Source organism: Grampus griseus, assembly GCF_964374135.1.
Source record: "Grampus griseus genome assembly, chromosome: 8".
Classification (NCBI taxonomy): Eukaryota; Metazoa; Chordata; class Mammalia; order Artiodactyla; family Delphinidae; genus Grampus; species Grampus griseus.
In genome coordinates, this window is record NC_139002.1 from 57846719 (window position 1) to 57867840 (window position 21122).

The following is a 21122-nucleotide window of genomic DNA, read 5'->3' on the forward strand; positions in this document are numbered from 1 at the left end:
CTCTTCCACTGTTCCAGCCCCAATTTGTTCTGGCAAATCACCAAACTTGAGCATGGTTCTCAGATTAACAAATGGAAGAACAAAGATCAATTGAAGTGCAGTGTTCCTACATTTTCAGAATGGGCCACTCTTCTTTCCATGGCCCAGTCTAAGGTTTCTCAGACCACCCTAAAAGTGTACCCAAAGCCTTTACTCTGAGCTCTCCATTGGAAGCCTGCCAGATCTTCATGCTCCCATCGGTACTAGAAGACACACCAAGGCCTCCTCCACTGGAAATGTCCAGGCATGTTATCTGTTTAAACGACAAAACAACCAGTGTTACAAATAACGAAATGCTCTTCTTCCCTTGAAATATGTTACAAAACCTCTCTCATTTCACACTCTCTAAGACTTCTTCAAGCCTGTGCTTCCCAACACAAAGGACATGTGTTTCATATGAAGGCTGAGTTATCATCACCGATCTCCCAACAAGGCTGGAGCCAAAACCCTTTATTTCTCGAAACAAAAAACTATTCTTGTAGTCATCTATAATCTCCTGCTTCAGCTATAAAGTTACTTATTCCCATATCATTTCCATAGTTTCTATCTTTTGCTATTTCATTTTAAAATTAAGATACCTCTCCTAATTCTTAGGAACCCACTTACACAAAAAGACAGATTTCCAAGATGCACCAGGATTCAAGGAAAAGTAAAGATGCTTCCAATTTACTACTTTACATTCCCTCTGTAAAATCGTAACTGCCTGTGTGTGTATTTCAGAATAAGTAATAGAAAAATTCTCAAATTCACTTATGCAATTTCAATATTAGGAATCACTTCATGAATAAGCCATGATCAGAATGTCAAGTCGCTTTCATAAATCAATACATGCATACATAATATCCCCTTTTTATTAAAAAACACCCAGTTACAAATATTCCAGAAATGTAAGACTGAGATATATAATCACAGTCATATTCCCAGCAACTATGATTCCAATATGACCTAAATTATTTTTAAAAAGTAGGAACTTTCAACAACAACAAAAAATAGGAACTTTGCCTTTAATTATTCAACCTTCCACTTTACATCTCTATGCCAATTAAGCCATAATGAATAGGTCTGGCAAAAACTAAAGGGATATATGGGTCAACTCTAACACTTTCTAAGACTTTTTCTTCTTTATTTTGGTTCCTCAATAAAAGGACCATTAACTTAATTGCAGTTCTTTTAACTTTAAGGATTATGACAACAATTAACATTTATATCATGTTTTATCATTTATAAAACATTTTTAAATACACTGGATCATTTGATCCTCATAATAATCCCATTCTGCTCCTAGCTTCTCATCGGTGGATACTGCTTTCACATTCTAGTGTAGGAGACATTTCTCAGATGTATCTTTCTTCTCCAACACCACTGCTACCACCCTAATCCTGGGCCTTAAATCTGACTACCAGTACTGTCAAGTTCAACTCTATTCTGGCTCCCCAACTACATGATGAGCTTTATAAGTGTCAGAACGATGTCCAGCACTTTCTCACACAAATCACAGGCTATGTACACAGTAACTATTTAACAAATACCTAACAACAGTTTGGGAAGAGGGATGAAGCAGCTCATCAACACTAGATAAGAAAGTAAAGCCATCTGACCTATATCAATGAGACCAGCTACTGTCCCCATTCAAGGGCCCCAGAAACAAAACATATTTAAACACTTTCCTACTCACTCTGAAATCAATTTAATCCCTAAAGCAATACAGCCCAACCTCTTTCCTGACTCAGGCACCATCTATCCAACTGCCTGCCAGGCATCTATCTTTGGCTTTATAGTGGACACCTGAAACTTAACATGTCCAAAATAGAACGCTTATTTCCCCTGCTCCCTACCAATGCAACTACTTGTCCCCCAAGTAAATGACACCAGAATTTACCCAATTCTCAGGCCAAAATTTTTGGAATTATCCCAACTCCTCATTTACTCACATCTTATATCCAAGTCATTGGCAAATCCTGTCTGGACCCACACCCTAGAATACAGGCTCTATACCACAGTTCTATCCATTACTATATAGCCCCAGTGCCCAGAAGAGTATCTGGAATATAGTAGGTGATTAATAAATGGGTGAATCACCTAATAATGAGCTCAAATAAGAGAAAGGGAGAATAAGAAATAGAATAAATGAACTATTAATGATTTTTTAAAAAATGACCCACTCCTCAAAAGGTAAATGGTTTTCCCAACTCCCCAAGGAGTTCACCACTTCCTCCCCCAGTGGTCTTCAGCTTCTATGTTTATATTGGGTTGGCCAAAAAGTTCGTTTGGATTTTTCTATAACATCTTACGGCAAAACCCAAATGAACTTTTTGGCCAACTCAATATATCATAGTGGTTTTCAACCAGGGGCAATTTGTTTCTGGGGGGACATTTGGTGATGTCTGTAAACATTTTTAGTTGTCACAACTGGGGGCGGTGTCCAATGAACAACTTGTAGCTAGAGGCCAGGGATGCAGCTAAACATCCTACAGTGCATAGAACAGTCCCCTACAAAAAAGAATTATCTAGCTTAAAATGTCAATACTGCCAAGGTTGAGAAACTCTGATATATGATTTGGTACCCTCTCAGTTAATATACTCTTCCTGGAAAGGATAGGGATATTGTGTTATTTATCTCAGTTACATATCTTTGGGGCCCTAGTTCCTAGACCTAAAAAGTAATTAAGTCTGAACTATCTATTCTTCCAAAGTGATAGAACACTGAAAAGTAGATTATACATCATACCAGTTGTCTCCTTCCTCCAGATTTTTATTAAAGAGAAAGAGGAAAGAGAACTAACATTTATTGAATAGCTAGCTATTATGTGCCAGACATGTAACAGACACTACTCTCATATAATCCACTCAAAAATCTTTAAGTATTGGTGAGAAATCTGAGGTTTAAGAGGTAGTTTAATTTCCCCAAGGTGAAAGAGCAGAGCCAGGATACAAACCTAGGTCAGAGCCTAAGGCTAAAGATCTAGTCCTTAGTTACAGCAAAAGAACAGACAGATCAATGGAGCATTCCTAAATATTGGATAAAGATGACAATTCAGAGACCTTCAAAATGGTGGAGGAGTAAGATGTGGAGATGACCATCCTCCCCACAAATACATCAGAAATACATCTACATGTGGAACAACTCCTACAGAACACCTACTGAACGCTGGCAGAAGATCTCAGACTTCCCAAAAGATATATATATTTTTTTCCTTTCTCTCTTTTTGTGAGTGTGTATGTGTATGCTTCTTTGTGTGATTTTGTCTGTATAGCTTTGCTTTTACCATTTGTCCTAGGGTTCTGTCTGTCTGGTTTTTTTTGTTTGTTTTTTATTTTTTAGTATAGTTTTTAGTGCTTGTTATCATTGGTGGATTTGTTTTTCGGTTTGCTTGCTCTATTCTTTCTTTCTTTTTTCCCCTTTTTTTATTACTTTTTAATCTTTTTATTTTTAATATTTTTTTATGTTTTATTTTAATAACTTTATTTTATTTTTTCTTTCTTTCTTTCTTTTTTTCCTTCCTTTTCTTCTAAGCCATGTGGCTGACAGGGTTTTGGTGCTCCGGCCGGGTGTCAGGCCTGTACCTCTGAGGTGGGAGAGCCGAGTTCAGGACATTGGTCAACCAGAGACCTCCCAGCTCCACATAATATCAAATGGCGAAAGCTCTCCCAGAGACCTCCATCTCAACGCTAAGACCCAGCTCCACTCAACGAACAGCAAGCTACAGTGCTGGACACCCTATGCCAAAAAACTAGCAAGACAGTAACACAACCCCACCCATTAGCAGAGAGGCTGCCTATAATCAGAATAAGGCCACAGGCACCCTAAAACATACCACCGGATACGGTCTTGCCCACCAGAAAGACAAGATCTAGCCTCTTCCACCAGAACACAGGCACCAGTCCCCTCCACCAGGAAGCCTACACAATCCACTGAACCAACCTTAGCCACTGGGGGCAGACACCAAAATCAACGGAAGCTATGAACCTGCAGCCTGTGAAAAGGAGACCCCAAACACAGTAAGTTAAGCAAAATGAGAAGACAGAGGAACGCACAGCAGATGAAGGAGCAAGGTAAAAATCCACCAGACCAAACAAATGAAAAGGAAATAGGCAGTCTACCTGAAAAAGAATTCAGAGTAATGATAGTAAAGATGATCCAAAATCTTGGAAATAGAATGGAGAAAATACAAGAAATGTTTAACAAGGACCTAGAAGAACTACAGAGCAAACAAACAATGATGAACAACACAATAAATGAAACAAAAAATTCTCTAGAAGGGGGCTTCCCTGGTGGCGCAGTGGTTAAGAATCTGCCTGCCAATGCAGGGGACATCGGTTCGAGCCCTGGTCCGGAGAAGATCCCACATGCCATGGAGCTACCAAGTCCATGTGCCATAACTACTGAGTCTGTGCTCTATAGCTCACGAATCACAACTACTGAAGCCTGCAAGCCACAACTACTGAAGCCCACACACCTAGAGCCCGTGCTCTGCAACAAGAGAAGCCACCACAATGAGAAGTCAGTGCATCACAATGAAGAGTAGCCCCCACTTGACACAACTAGAGAAAGCCGCGAGCAGCAACAAAGAGCCAACACAGTCAAAAAATAAAAATAAGTAAAATAAATAAATTAAAAAAAAATTCTCTAGAAGGAATCAACAGCAGAATAACTGAAGCAGAAGAATGGATAAGTGACCTGGAAGATAAAATAGTGGAAATAACTACTGCAGAGCAAAATAAAGAAAAATGAAAAGAATTGAGGACAGTCTGAGAGACCTCTGGGACAACATTAAACGCACCAACATTCGAATTACAGGGGTCTCAGAAGAAGAAGAGAAAAAGAAAGGGACTGAGAAAATATTTGAAGAGATTATAGTTGAAAACTTCCCTAATGTGGGAAAGGAAATAGTCAATCAGGTCCAGGAAGTGCAGAGAGTCCCATACAGGATAAATCCAAGGAGAAACATGCCAAGACACATATTAACTAAACTATCAAAAATTAAATACAAAGAAAAAATATTAAAAGGAGCAAGGGAAAAACAACAAATAACATACAAGGGAATACCCATAAGGTGAACAGCTGATCTTTCAGCAGAAACTCTGCAAGCCAGAAGGGAGTGGCAGGACATATTTAAAGTGATGAAAGGGAAAGACCTACAACCAAGATTACTCTACCCAGCAAGGATCTCATTCAGATTCGACAGAGAAATTAAAACCTTTAGAGACAAGCAAAGGCTAAGAGAATTCAGCACCACCAAACCAGCTTTACAACAAATGCTAAAGGAACTTCTCTAGGCAGGAAACACAAGAGAAGGAAAAGACCTACAATAACAAACCCAAAACAATTAAGAAAATAGTAATAGGAACATACATATTGATATCTACCTTAAATGTAAATGGATTAAATGCTCCAACCAAAAGACAGACTGGCTGAATAGATACAAAAACAAGACCTGTATACATGCTGTCTACAAGAGACCCACTTCAGACCTAGGGACACATACAGCCTGAAAGTGAGGGGATGGAAAAAGATATCCCATGCAAATGGAAATCAGAAGAAAGCTGGAGTAGCAATTCTCATATCAGACAAAATGACGTTAAAGACTATTACAAGAGACAAAGAAGGACACTACATAATGATGAAGGGATCAATCCAAGAAGAAGATATAACAATTGTAAATATTTATGCACCCAACATAGGAGCACCTCAATACATAAGGCAAATGCTAACAGCCATAAAAGGGGAAATCGACAGTAACACAATCGTAGTATGGGACTTTAACATCCCACTTTCACCAATGGACAGATCATCCAAAATGAAAATAAATAAGGAAACACAAGCTTTAAATGATACATTAAACAAGATGGACTTAATTGATATTTATAGGACATTCTATCCAAAAACAACAGAATGCACATTTTTCTCAAGTGCTCATGGAACATTCTCCAGGATAGATCATATCTTAGGTCACAAATCAAGCCTTGGTAAATTTAAGAAAATTGAAATCATATCAAGTATCTTTTCTGACTGCAACGCTATGAGACTAGATATCAATTACAGGAAAAAAATCTGTAAAAAATACAAACACATGGAGGCTAAACAATACACTACTTAATAACCAAGAGATCACTGAAGAAATCAAAGAGGAAATCAAAAAATATCTAGAGACAAATGACAATGAAAACATGACGACCCAAAACCTATGGGATGCAGCAAAAGCAGTTCTTAAGACGGAATTTTATAGCAATACAATCCTGCCTCAAGAAACAAGAAACATCTCAAATAAACAGCCTAACCTTACACCTAAAGCAATTAGAGAAAGAAGAATAAAAAAACCCCAAAGTTAGCAGAAGAAATCATAAAGATCAGATCAGAAACAAATGAAAAAGAAATGAAGGAAACAATAGCAAAGATCAATAAAACTAAAAGCTGGTTCTTTGAGAAGACAAACAAAATTCATAAACCATTAGCCAGACTCATCAAGAAAAAAAGGGGAAGACTCAAATCAATACAATTAGAAATGAAAAAAGGAGAAGAGAAGTAACAACTGACACTGCAGAAGTACAAAGGATCATGAGAGACTACTACAAGCAACTATGCCAAAAAAATGGACAACCTGGAAGAAATGGACAAATTCTTAGAAAAGCACAACCTTCTGAGACTGAACCAGGAAGAAAGAGAAAATATAAACAGACCAATCACAAGCACTGAAATTGAGACTGTGATTAAAAATCTTCCTACAGGGCTTCCTTCGTGGCGCAGTGGTTGAGAGTCCTCCTGCCGATGCAGGGGACACGGGTTCGTGCCCCGGTCCAGGAAGATCGCACATGCCGCGGAGCGGCTGGGCCCGTGAGCCATGGCCGCTGAGCCTGCACGTCCGGAGCCTGTGCTCCGCAATGGGAGAGGCCACAACAGTGAGAGGCCCACGTACAGCAAAAAAAAAAAAAAAGAATTAAAAAGTAACTTATAAAACAACAGGTACTGTAAAAACCTGTTGTGGTAAAATATTTATAAAGAAAAAAGACTGGATCAAGTAAAATAATGATATGTAAAGCTTACCATGTGCTGGCACATAGCAGGTGATCAATAAATGTCAGCTATTACTACTATGATTATTATTTTTTAACTTTTTAAAATCGAGATACATTAATATACAATATTATATAAGTTACAGGTGTACAAAATAGTGATTCACAATTTTTTAAAGGTTATATTCCATTTATAGTTATTATAAAATATTGGCTATATTACCTGTGTTGTACAATATATCCTTGTACCTTATTTATTTTATACATAACAGCTTGTACCTCTTAATCCCCTACCCCTATTTTGCCCCTCCTTATTTCCCCCCCCCACACTGGTAACCACTACTTTATTCTCTATATCTGTGAGTCTGTTTTTGTTATGTTCACTAGTTTGTTTTATTTTTCAGAGTCCACATATAAGTGACATCATACAGTATCTGTCTTTCTCTGACTTATTTCACTTAGCATAATGCCTTCCAAGTCCACCTATGTTGCTGCAAATGGCAAGATTACTATGATTATTATTAAGTGCTACATAACAAAAGCTTACAATAGTTATCTTTAGATTATAGAAATAAGTGATTTTCACTTTTACATTTCCTAAATTTTCATCACTAAATATATATTTGTTTTGCAATAAGGATAAAAACAGCTATTTTTGAAAATGTACCAAACACTAAGAAGAAGTAGGCTTTAATACAATCAGTTTATTCACCTATTTCTCATTTCTGCTTCTAAAAAGCTTATGGTAGTAGAAAGGGCTTTATCACAAAGACCTTTGAAAATTATCCCTCAATATGCTGTACTTGGAATTTTGAGAAAATGCCTCTTCCATTAGGCAAAGGGACAGAAATATGAGCAGTGGCAAATTACTCAAACATCAACTACTATCATCATTATCCAAAAGCTGGTAAGTAGCTCTGGTAAAACATATATAAGGAAATTTCATACAATTCCTTTATTTGAGATTACCAGTGAGTGGATTTGTATATTTATTCTAAGTGGACCCAAGTACCAGTTTTGCCAAACCTATCACACTTTATCAGCTGTGTCATCTTATAATGCAAAGTAAATGAAAAACACATTAATTATGAATATGTTTATAGCACTAGACAAGCATGAAAAATTAACATGTTATTATATTTTCTCCTCATTTTATCAGAATACTTACACTCTTTGTATGAATTCTGGAAAAAGTAGTATATGGTGCCAAAAACTTCGAAGATGCATTTTCCTTTGGACATGAAATATGAATGCTTTTCTAAACAGAGAAGGAAAAATGAAATCCATCAGTAAAGCTACTCCAAAGGAATTAAAGCTTCTTAAAGAAAACATTAGGACAAAAGAACACTCTTACCTTCTAAGTGTACCCTAATCCTCCTTCCCCAACCCAAGACACTATCACTCCCCTACAGATCAGCAGTCCTTTTACTGCAGAGGGCTACAATGTAATTTGGTACTGCTGAGCCATTATGCTTTTATGTTGAAGAAAACTGTTCCATAGAAGACAAACCAACAATAAGATACAAATGACAAACACGAGAACATTAATTTTCATAAGAAAATCTAATACCAGTACTCTCAGTCAGCAGTGTGGCAAGGAACAGTACCAAGAGTTGTGAAAAAAACAGCACCAGCTCCCGGGCCTAGGGCTGAAAAGACTAGTCTAAAAGTAAACTTGCTGCCTATAAAAGAACTTTCAGAAAAAATGTTAGACTACTGACATGTATAGTTACCAGAGTAAGAAAGTAGGTAAAGTAAATTACAGTATACTCACACAATGTGTAGGCCCTGGTCAGGCTTGTGGTGCTCATTCCCAACTAGGACTTAAACTGACTATACATGTTCATAGACTGGTCATCACCAAATGGCTGTCTTATGATTTCCCACATGTTTTGACTAGTCATTATCACATATATTTCAGCTACTATAGCAAGATAACACTAGTGACGTAGTAGTAAATTACACCTAGAACCAGATGTTAGATTCAAGTGACATGACTTGCTGAAGGCAGACTGCAACCATTTAGGGTAAGTATGTTGGTGTTTCAAGGCAGAGGTATAAAAGGCTTGGTAAACATCGCCTCAAGGATTCTTGCAGTACAAAAATCCCTTACTCTAATTTGCAGAATACTAACACCATCCCCTAAGTGTATATCTCCTACACAGAGCTGAGGAGCTGCTCTCACCAGATGGCCCCTAACCTGTTATCTCTTCTGCAGTAGTACTTGAAAGTTTCTGGAAATTCTGCTGGACAATGAAAATGCCTTCAATAATCAAGATTTTCTGAACCTCTTTAATGAGGCTAATCTATGTACAACAAGCACAGTCCTCATAGTTCATTAGAAAGAACAGTTTCAAAGTTATTCTCATCACTGAAAATCAATATATTCTTATTACAGGTCTTCTCCTTTAAAAAGAGAATTAGATTATCTATACAAACAGTACTTTCTTAGCCAGTGTATCTATGCCTGGCTGCCTGCAGGCCTTTCATTAAATGAGTTTTTGTTTCTAACCACATGACAAAGCCCATACAGCTGCAAGAGAGCTGACCCGGATTTGGAATTGTCTCCTGTACCCGAAACTAAAGTGTCAGCTAAACTTTCCTGGCTAAATATTCATACCAAGCAAGGATATGAGGAGCTCTGAAAGCTTAGTGTTCGAGCCTCTGTAAGAACTGTGTTTGCTCTCAGAAGACTATTTCTTTGGGGCTAATTATGTAAAAGATTTCAAGAATCAGTGGTTTTCTCCTGCTTATCGATCCTGCAAATCACCCTTTAACCGTAAACAGACTATGAAGGAAGATAAAAGTTGTTACATCCCAGCAGTAGAGAATCATGCTGTTAATGAAAAGATATTAAAGAAAAGCTACAGGAGATATCAAAACAGACAAAATTCAGTGTCAGGGGGAAGTGTGAATATTCCACATTAAGATAAAATTAAAAGTCAAACTTTTTATCTTTCCAAGTTAGGTTTTTAAGCATAATGACAGATCTGTATAATAGAACACTGTAGCAACATCAAACAGCAAAGTGACTCATGGCAGTTAGGAAACAAATGAACGTTCAACCATAAGCATTTACTGTCTGACTTAGCAAGTACACTGCAGAAATTAGTAATGATATTGGAAAAGGTAAGGTTTGTATCACAGCCTGAGTACAAAGGGAAGAAAGGAAGTCAGTGCCCAGGCTGTGGATGGATACTGGCAAACACCTGGAAAAAATGTAGGCTTGCAAGGTGGTGTCATACTTGAAGTTAATAGAACTGGGTTTTAATTCTGACATAGTCTAACTAGCTTTGATTATTAGGGGTTAATTAACCTCTTTGAATCTGTTTGCTTATCTGCAAAATGTAAATTTAAAATGCCAATCCCACAGGATTGTTATGATAAACAATAACTCACTTTTAATATCTTAGTTTCTTTCATATGCAATTTCACTCCCCACTAATCAGCCTATGAGGTAGAATACTGTCTCTGTTTTATAGATGAGGAAACTGAGGCTCAGGTAACTAAGTTATTTGTCCAAAACCATATTGCTAGTAAGTGTCACAGTAACTAAGACTTGGACTCAGACCTTCTGGTACTTTCTACAATACTGTTCATGAAAAACAAATATAAAATATATAATAACATGTAGCTTATTATTTTGCACAGAGGGTAATGAATGAACATCTGCTAAAGATATGTAAAAAACAAAGTATTCTCTACTCTTGTCAGTACACCTGAAATATTTTACAACTAAAAAAGCTTAATTATACACACACCAAAAAAGGCCGTTTCACCCTTTGGGAATCATCTCACCAGAGCACACTGACTGCTGCCATCAGAAAGAGGAAGGAGGGCTTCCCTGGTGGCGCAGTGGTTAAGAATCCACCTGCCAGTGCAGGGGACATGGGTGCAAGCCCTGGTCCAGGAAGATCCCACATGCCACGGAGCAACTAAGCCCATGTGCCACAACTACTGAGCCTGCGTTCTAGAGCCCACGAGCCACAACTACTGAAGCCTGCATGCCTAGAGCCCTGTGCTCCGCAACAAGAGAGGCCACCACTATGAGAAGCCTGCGCACTGCAACAGAGAGTAGCCCCCGCTCTCTGCAACTAGAGAAAGCCCGCGCGCAGCAACGAAGACCCAACACAGCCAAAAATAAATTAAAATAAAATAAATAATTAATTTTAAAAAAAAAAGAAAGAGGAAGGAAAGTCAGATCATGAGTTCTGCAACTTACATGGCCACCTACTCACCTCAAAGACCAATGAGAAAAACAATTAAGTACTACTAATACAGGTCTTCACCAAGGTGTGCCCAGACACATTATAAAACTACGCTGTACAATATGGTGGGTACTAGCCACATAAAGCTACTGAGCACTTAAAATGTGGCTAATGCAAATGAGTAAATGAATTTTTAATTTTATTTAAAGTTTAGTTTAAAAACATACTTGATTCAGTTACTGGAAAACTTTTTAAGTACATTTGGAACTACTTAGATATGTGAATCTGTTTTCAACTGTAAATTTTTTAAAACCTAAATACATATCAAGTATTTCCAATAAAAATTTAGAGTCTGGGAGTTCCCTCATGGCACAGTGGTTAAGAATCCGCCTGCCAATGCAGGGGACATGGGTTCAAGCCCTGGTCTGGGAAGATCCAACATGCTGCGGAGCAACTCAGCCCATGCACCACAACTACTGGGTCTGTGCTCTAGAGCCCAAGAGCCACACCTACTGAGCCCGCGTGCCACAACTACTGAAGCCCGCGCACCTAGAGCCCGTGCTCTGCAACAAGAGAAGCCACCGCAATGAGAAACCCGCACACCACAACGAAGAGTAGACCCTGCTCGCCGCAACCAGAGAAAGTCTGTGCATGACAACGAAGACCCAACACAGCCAAAAATAAATAAATAAATTTTATATTAAAAAAAATTAGAGTCTGAATTGAGATGTGCTCTAAGTGTAAAATATACAGAGGATCTCAAAGACTTAATAAAAAAAACTATCTCTAATAATTTTTTATATTAATTACAGGTTAAAATAATACTTTAGATATACTGGGTTAAATAAAATACATTATTAAAATTAATTTCACCTGTTTCTTTTTACCTTTTTTAGGTGGCTACTAGAAAATTTTAAATTACACATGTGGATACACACTACTATATATAAAATAGATAAACAAGGACCTACTATATAGCACACGGAACTATATTCAATATCTTGTAATAACTTATAATGGAAAGGAATATGAAAAAGAAAATAAATATGTACATACATAACTGAATCACTTTGCTGTACACCTGAAACACTGTAAATCAACTATACTTCAATAAAAAAAATTACATATGTGGCTCACATTCATCTATTGGACAGCACTGGTATAAGGGAAGTAAGAGGAAGTTTGCATCTAAAAGCATATGTATATATAAAAGAAAAAGAAAACTCTTGACATTCAAAGGCAGTAAAAGCTATGATTATTATACAAATGAAATGGAGACGACACTGATACGCAGATAACAGTATAAATCTTTAAAGTACGTATATAGGTACTACCATAGTTTTGGACACAGTGCTACCTAGAAGACATAAAAACCTACCTTGTTTATTTCGTTCACAATAAATCCTTCCGAAGCTGTAACCTCTGGGATGCCATCAAGGCCAATTCCTTGACAAGTCAGGCTGCCATACAAAGTTGGTTTCCCTATATAGCACAAAAAAGCATGTCTCAAAAAAATAAGAAGAATTAAACATTTTTCTCCTTGAAGACCCAATTCAGGCATCTGTATAAATGCGAGGAAATTGGCTCATGAAAGAAAAGCAGGCACTTGTGTTAAAAGTGAGGTGAAGTAGAAAGATCACTAGTAGTCTAGGCAAACCTAATTTGGAAGAAATATATTCAAGGGCTAAAAGCCAGGAACAAAGATTTTGAGATATAATATAGTATTTGTAGAGAAAACTACTAGAGTAATCTCAACCTCAGTTTTACTGGCTGTGAAATGGAATTCTACCAGGACGAAAGGTGAAGATGAACATGAACATATGCATTTATCCACAGTATATACACATAATACAGAGTAAAGAGTTAAGCTTCAATAACTGGAAAATTTGCTTAAGTAGGACACTGCTTTTGCAGTGATATGGGCTAAATAAGATATTATCCTACACATAAACATATGTAGATTGTAGAATGGAGTTAAAAACATTCTATTCTTCTTCTGCACTTTATACATACACTTCTGCAACAGCCCATAACACGCTGTTTACATTTCTGGCCTCCCCACCAGACTGTGAAGTCCTTGAGCTCAGAAACTAGCAAGGTGCTACAAATTATTCAGTTAAGTAACTTGCACCAAACTGAAATTCTAGGAGTAAGAGGGAAGTAAAAACCATCATGGATTCATGCAGAGTAGGAGAGCTTCTTAGAGAGGGTGGGACTTAAGTAGGATTTTGAAAAAAGATAGGACTAGGCCAAAGATAAGGGAAAGGAAGCCCCAAGTCAGGGAGGGGTGTGTCAAGAATAAGAAAAAGTCACAAAGAACAAGGGGGAAGGAGGCATCAATTAATATACCAGTTTGGTAGTTGAAAGATACTAATGGAGTAACTCACCATCTAGGGTAGAAGTATGGACTAGAGAAGATCTAGTGAAGTAGGTTTTGCAGAGAAATGGCATGAAATTCTAGTTCAGAAAGATGCCACAAAAATAGGATTGAGTGAACTCTGCTTTTTGTCACATTTCATGATTCCCTCCTGACTTCACCAACCATCCTATGAAGTTTAGCCCTTTTGGTACATTATTTCAACCAATCCCCTGTCATCACCCTCAATGACCTCTCTACATTTGTAAAGTCTCTGAAATGATCTCAGTCTCAGTATTTTGTCTATATAACAAAAATGTGAATGATCCAAATACTCACCTTCCACATTTCTACATGTAGGCTGCTGAGTGCAGATACAGAAAAGGACACAACTGTGCAGACTGGCACCACTACAATTTACCAGTTTCCAAACCCTGCACAGTTTTGCAGTCCTTTTGCCCCTTTTGTTCCCCAGAGCAGCCAATTCTTATAACACCTAGCCTGTCATCAAAACCTTCTTCCTTCATAACAGCCAAAAATTGGAAACAATTCAAATGTCCATCAACTGATGAATGGACAAAAAATGTGATATATCCTTATAACAGAACATTACTTGGCCGCAAAAACAAATGAATGCTACAAAATGGGTGAACCTTGAAAATGTTATGTTAAATGAAAGACATAAAAGGCCACATATTATGATTCTATTTATATGAAGTGTCCAGAACAGGCAAATCCATAGAGACAGAAAGTCAATTAGTGGTTGCTAGGAGCTAGGAGGAGGGCAAAATGTGGAGTGACTGCTAAAGAGCACAGGGTTTCTTTTGGGGGTGATGAAAACATATGGAATTAATGGTGAAGACATACAACTCTATGAATATATTAAAATCCATGGCATCGTACACTTTAAAAAGACAAACCTTATCATATGTGAATTATATTTCAATACAGCTATTATCTAAAAAAAATTAGAATGCTAATAGTACCTACCTGATACGGTTGTGAGGAACAGAAATAATGCATGTAAAGCATCTAGAACATAGATAGCGCATATTTTATTTCGAAGAAAAAGCTGACCCTACCTCCAACATCACAAAGAAAACTGAGGCTATAAGATACTCTCACATTTCCATATTCATGTATTTGCATTTATCTACATCTACACTTACCCTCACCTTCTTTCAGGCTTTTAGACTTAATTCAATCTCCTCTCTCCTCTAAGACAATGGTTTTTCCATTAGTCCTTCTCTTCTCTACCTACAACCTATATTTTAATTGCTCTCCAATTAGTTCCCATCTTTAAAAATAAAACAAAAACGCTTGATTTGTAAACCTTCTAGCTACCCTGTCTTCTTCGATGCAGCATCAATTTCCTCAAAAGAAAATTCTGTTTAAAACCCTAGTTCTCACAGAAATAAAATATCTTATTATAAAAAGATATCAAAGGTCTCTGAAATGACAAATAATCAGTAAAACAAAGGAAAATTTATAAACCTTGGGAATGATAAATGGCAGGGTGAGGTGACCAGGTGTTTTACTCTGATGCCTAGAATGGTGGTAACTTAAGAACTGAGAAAATCAAGGAGAACCTGTTTGACAACAGAAGTGCTCAGCTTCAGGTTTTGGATTTGATAAACTCAAGATGACAGTGAGAGCTTTAAGCAGAAATGCATAGCAGACAACTACTCGATGTCTGCTTGAAACTGAAGAGAGGTCAGAACTAGAGCTATAGATCTAGGAATCATAATCAGGAAGGTCACAACTGAAGCTATAGAACTGCTTAGAATACAATAATATATGGCTAAGAGACTGATTAAGAAGCATCAGCAATGTCTCCATGAATAAGTCTGTGGCTTCCAAATGGAAAACCAATCTGAAGGTCTTCCCCTAGAATGGAGTTGCAGAATCATTACAGCAGAGTGGTCAAGAACATTTGAAGACTCTTAGCACTATGCAAGAACTTTGGGCTAGGAGAAAGGAAGCTCTCTCCTAGGGGTAGTAAATCCTTTTTCTCTAAAGAGAAGGCATATAGATTTAAGAACATTACCTGGGGGGTGACAGCTCAGCCAGGCCTCCCCTTCGTCCTTCCTATGAAGAGAGACAAAAACCTAATTAGGCTCACTCAGTGTCAAAAAAGGATGGTACTGATGCAAGGGAGAAAGATCATATAATTTCTAGTTTGGTCACAGCACTTAGACATGATCTAGTCTAACATCTCATCCAGGCACAGACAAATTTTATTTGTTGAAGAAATATTTGTGGATTAAGTGTTTAATGAATAGATCTGCTGGTTAAATGAAGCTCAAGTATTTCATCAAACATTTCATGAAGGGGCTTCCCTGGTGGCACAGTGGTTGAGAGTCCGCCTACCGATGCAGGGGACACGGGTTCATGCCCCAGTCTGGGAAGATCCCACATGCCGCGGAGCGGCTGGGCCGGGCCCGTGAGCCATGGCCGCTGAGCCTGCGCGTCGGGAGCCTGTGCTCCGCAACGGGAGAGGCCACAACAGTGAGAGGCCTGCGTACCGCAAAAAAAAAAAAACAAAACACACATTTCAAGAAATACTTATTAGTTGCACAATCTTGGTCAAAGTTACTTCTTGATTCTGGTCTTGCATTCTCTCAAAGGCACTTGGTGTGGCCCTCAATAAATGTCACTGGTCTTCCTTTTACACATTGTGTTGTAGTAAGCAATGTGTATTTTATTTCAGCCCACTTAGAAAAGTGTAAGTTTCTTAAATGCAGGAGACTATGTTTTATTCATCGTCACCACTGTTTCAATTTTAAAAACGTATTAATATAATAGTTGCCATTCATGGCACTGCTGTACTCATTCTAGTGCCTAGCATAATAACTTGAACAGTATATGATTAATATATGTTAAATAAATGAATGGTTTGCTGTGCATTCCAATTAAGCTGTTTCCTTTTGGAGGGCAGGAACCACCCCTTAACTTTAGAGTACACATCTGAACTCCGCCGAGCATCTATCTAGGTCAGAGACTGGACATGGTAGGCGTTACACTGTTTCCTGAAAAGAACTGTACAATATGACTAATATACCACTAGGGGTCGAGGAGCATACAAAGACTCCATCACACAGTCAAAGACAATGTGGTGGTGGAGAGTACTGGGACTTTTGCAAATAACTGAGGACCAATAAATATTTGCTAAATGACCATGACTACTTGGCCAAAAGTCTTCCTGCCTCCCACTTTTTCTGTCTTTCTCCAACTCATTGATCCTATTCTGTCTCTGAAATCACACGGCGCATGTTTCCTCGGCCTCAGCCCAGCTCTTGCGAGAACGAAAAACAATGACCATGTGGGTTTCAGACTTCATTTTCTAGACCCAGGGTTCCCTCAACAATTGATGAGGTAACCCCTACGGATATCTTGGATCGGGCATGGCTCTCCTTAACGTAAAGACAACATCCGCTACCCGCCTCTTCCGTCCCGGTTCTGGACCTGGATTCACCTGAGAGCCTGGGCCCAGTCGCTCTGAATCCTCAAAGGAACCGCCATCTTGATCCCGCCTCCACCAGCCCGCGTCTTCCGCTCTTTCACGGAAGTGGGTCCGCGCTTAGGCGCTGCGTCGAGAACGAAGGGCCGGATCTACACCGAGAGGCCACCAATGAAAATGCGCAGTGGATCCTCTTCCCCTCCCCGCCCCTTTGTGCGCCCGCGCTTCCTACAGGAGGCTGGTTCCTGACAGGAGTGTCGGAAGAGTTCCAAGTGCCTGCAAAACCGACGCAGCTGTGCAGGAGCGCGCGTTCGGGTCCTCTTGTCCGCGTGTTCGGTGAGCACTGTGTGCCGCGATCTTGCGCCGTGAAGCCTAGCTGGCACAACTGGGGATGTGCCAAGCGGCCGCGCACGCGCATGCGTCCTCTTCTGAAGGTGGGAGAGGAGCCAGAGGAGCCATAGGTGACTTAGCCACCTGGGTTTCTCTGCTTTCCCGTCCTTTCCGTGCCTTCCTCTGCCCGGCCGGTTTCCGCGAACCAGCTACCGACCATTTATCCTGTCTTGATCTCTGAGCGAGGGTCTTCCTTTTTTTATTCTAGGGAAGACTGAAGCTAGGTTGTAGTGGGGAAAGAATACGGCAGTATTTACTTGAGTCCTGCTGTAGCCCATGCACTCACTTGTGACTTATTAGGATATTAATCCTTACAGTAATTCTAAGAGTTAAATATTACCTTAAGAAGGAAACTAAAAAAGATTGCACGCTAAGGTGTGTGCATAGTAAAGTGAGTAAAGTATTTGAACCCAGATTTCTTGGCTTAGGATCCAAGGCACTGTTCTTTCCACCGCACTGTTCCAAGAGGTTTGCCCTTGTCTTTATTTATTTATTTATTAGATTTTTTTTTTTGATGTGGACCATTTTTAAAGTCTTTATTGAATTTGTTACAGTATTGTTTCTGTTTTCTGTTTTAGTTTTTTGGCCACTAGGCATGTGGGATCTTAGCTCCCGGACCAGGGATCGAACCCACACCCCCTGCATTGGTAGGCAAAGTCTTAACCACTGGACCGCCAGGGAAGTCCCTCCCCTTGTCTTTAAAGAGCTCACAGTGTATTTAGGAAGAGAAAAACATAGGAGCTATTACTTATCCAACTCTTTGGACGTGCCAGGCTCCTTACATGCATTATCTTATTTAGTCTTCAACAATCCTGTGAGGTAGATTTGATCTCTATTTTTCAAGAGAGATTATGAAGTGCTTTGCTCAAAGTCACCCAGTGAGTCAGTGACAAAGTTAAGTTTCCAATCCAAGTCTATTTTCAAAGCCCAGTTTCCCCCTCCTCCCTTAGGTTATACTGCCTCTAAAGCAAATGAGTTTTGTGTAGGTCTATAGAGTTCTTAAATCCTTCTTGTGACTTCCCCATTACCCTCTGGATGCCTTAATATGAGGCCTTCCTATGATCAGATACTTTCTCAACTCATCAATTTCATTAATTTTCCTTCTCATACTCTGTTCTCCAGTCATGTAGAACTTTCAGTTCCTCTCATGTCAAATTCTGTCTCAAACCCCCACCTTGCTGTTCCATTGATCAGGAATATTCTTTACATCTCTGGCTTACTCCTTTTCATCCTTCAAGCCTCAGTTTAGAAATCACTTTCTCCAAGAAGCCTTCCCTGCCTGTTCCTGCCCTTGTCTGGATTAGGTATTCCTCCACTGTGTTCCCAATCTTAGCTGTCTGTACACACTGTACACAAGTAAACAGCCTATTTACTTATCTAAATTGTAAACTCTGTGAAGGCAGAAAATGTGTCTGTCTAGGTCACTCCTGTATCTTCAAATCTAGCATAGTGCTTGGTACATGATAGGTACTCAGTGATCATTTGTTGAATGAATCAGAGACCCAGGAAAAGCATTAAGTAGTTTTAGCTCATTTACAGTCTGTCATGGTAAAATTTGTACAAAGGCTGAGGTCATTTATCTTCAAACCTTTCTTAAGTTCCTTCTGTATGCTACCTTGTGCTGGGTGTTCTGAAGCAGATGATTGTAGGAAGGCAGTCTGGGCAGATACACCTCATGTTAAATACTCTCACACCTCACAGACTCATTTCTTGCCCTGGACCCTGTATGCTCTATGTTACAGCCACACAACTCTCTCCATTCTCTCATATGTCAAACTCTACACATATCTGGATACTCTCCCAAGTGGTAAACTTTGTTCTTCTCCAGCCATAGAATAAGGCTAATTGGAGAAAAGAACATAGCTTCTCCAGAAAGGAAACATTTCACTTAATTCAGATTCCATTTGTAGAATCCATTCGAGCTTATTAGTGCTGTGCTAAGCATTCTCATATACTTTATCTCATTCTGTTCAGTTCAGACCATTTTGCAGGCCTGTTCTCTGCCAGGCCTAGTGCTCGGGGTACCAAGGTGAATCAGGCCCAGTATCTGTCCTCAAATAGCTTACAACCTTCAAGGGGAGACATATGCTTCAATAGGCTATAACAGTGCAGTGGTCAATGTTATTTATAACAGAGGAACAGTGTCATATATAATCATGTCTCTACTCTAACCTTGCCTCCTTGATGTTCTAGAGACTCCTAAAGATGTCAGCTCAAGGCCATACCTGGTCCCGACAGGTGAAGAAAGAAGATGAAGAAGAAGACCCACTGGACCAGCTGATCTCCCGCTCTGGCTGTGCTGCTTCCCACTATGCAGTGCAGGAGTGCATGGCCCAGCACCAGGACTGGCGACAGTGCCAGCCACAGGTGCAGGCCTTTAGGGACTGCATGAGTGAACAGCAGGCAAGGCGACGGGAGGAGCTGCAGAGGAAGAAAGAGCAAAGCAGTGCCCACCGCTGAGAGCCCACACCACCTGTCCCCAGAGGATGGCCCTGCAGAAACTAGCACCCAGAGAGATCATGGGAGAAAGAAATCCTTCCACAGTGGAAGTGTGGGCCGAGAAGTGTAAGACTTGGGGATAGTATTTGGGCCTGGGGTTGAGAGCCAGGCAGCCATGGGTTTGGACATGACTGCCATAAAGAGCAGTCATATTGTCATGTTGAGATCCCACACATCCTCACCCATCTTATGTCACCGATATTAAATATTGACCAGTATTTGCCATGTAAAACAAAGAAATGGGTTAAGGGATGCTCTCTACGCTACATCTTGGGTCAGTGCGCCAAGTACTGCGCTAATTACATGGACATTTAATTTTAAAGTAAATTTACAATCTAAAGGTAAATTGGTTACCTAGTCAGTTCTTCATTTATTCAGGCATTGGTTCAAAAATATCAAGTTTTTCTGAGACCTTCTCATATGCCAGGCACTGTGTAGGAAATTGATATGATGAAAATATGATCTCTGCCTTTATGTTGCTTTAGTCTGGTTTAAGAGAAACAAAACAACACTAGAACAACTAATTAATTCCTGACAATGATGTAAATGACTTTCTCTTTCATCAATTGTTCTGGATGTTTCAGTCAGTCTAATGGAAGGAAGAAGGCAAATGGGAAAACAAATACTGAGTGCCTCTCATATGCCAGACTCTGTTGCATTAACAGGTAAAGAGTCTGACCTCAACATGTTCCCAAACAAAAAAACACACAATGTTGGCTTGACATTTCAAAAGTACATTTAACATACAGATTTTCAGCTTTTGAAAAGTGGAGAAGCTGTCAACATGGAGCTTATATTCTTACTTAACAATTTGCTGGAGCTGAATTAACAATTTCTCTTTTAGGTGGATGTGTTTTCCAGTTCACAACAGTTGCCACCACTTTTCATTTTTCTTCCATGGAACTGCGTTACCCAGTCTATTTCTGTCTGACATTTGGGAGTGGGAAGGGAGTTGGGTGGGTGACCCCTGCTATAGAACTGGAATGCAAAGGGGCATATGCTCTCATCATCATCAGTAACATTTCTTAAGCATATATATATATATATATATATATATATATATATATATATATATTAGAAGCACAAGTCTGAAATATAGTAGGCCTTAAAACTACTTTGAGCCTTTGTGTTGGTATTCGAGAAGGAGAGAAAGAGAGAA

General features: G+C 39.1%; 2 protein-coding genes across 2 annotated transcripts in view; one reads left to right on the top strand and one right to left on the bottom strand.

The window, feature by feature from the left end:
* The window catches only part of PAAF1 (proteasomal ATPase associated factor 1), a 40791-nt gene extending 23511 nt beyond the window's left edge, over positions 1–17280 (bottom strand). The window contains exons 1-5 of the mRNA XM_082659202.1: positions 17090–17280; positions 15662–15702; positions 12637–12740; positions 8219–8308; positions 194–292 (exon numbers count right to left, since the gene is read on the bottom strand). Of these exons, the coding sequence (XP_082515328.1) occupies positions 194–292; positions 8219–8308; positions 12637–12740; positions 15662–15702; positions 17090–17136 (381 nt within the window). The 5' untranslated portion in view covers positions 17137–17280. The remainder of the gene's footprint in view (positions 1–193; positions 293–8218; positions 8309–12636; positions 12741–15661; positions 15703–17089) is intronic.
* On the top strand, positions 17279–21122 carry COA4 (cytochrome c oxidase assembly factor 4 homolog). The gene is made up of 2 exons (XM_082659204.1): positions 17279–17410; positions 19658–21122. Exon 2 carries the CDS (start codon positions 19670–19672, stop codon positions 19922–19924), a length of 255 nt encoding a protein of 84 aa, XP_082515330.1. The 5' UTR covers positions 17279–17410; positions 19658–19669; the 3' UTR covers positions 19925–21122.

Coding starts and splice junctions, on each gene's coding strand:
- COA4 (XM_082659204.1), top strand. CDS start 19,670: ATGTCAGCTCAAGGCCATACCTGGTCCCGACAGGTGAAGAAAGAAGAT.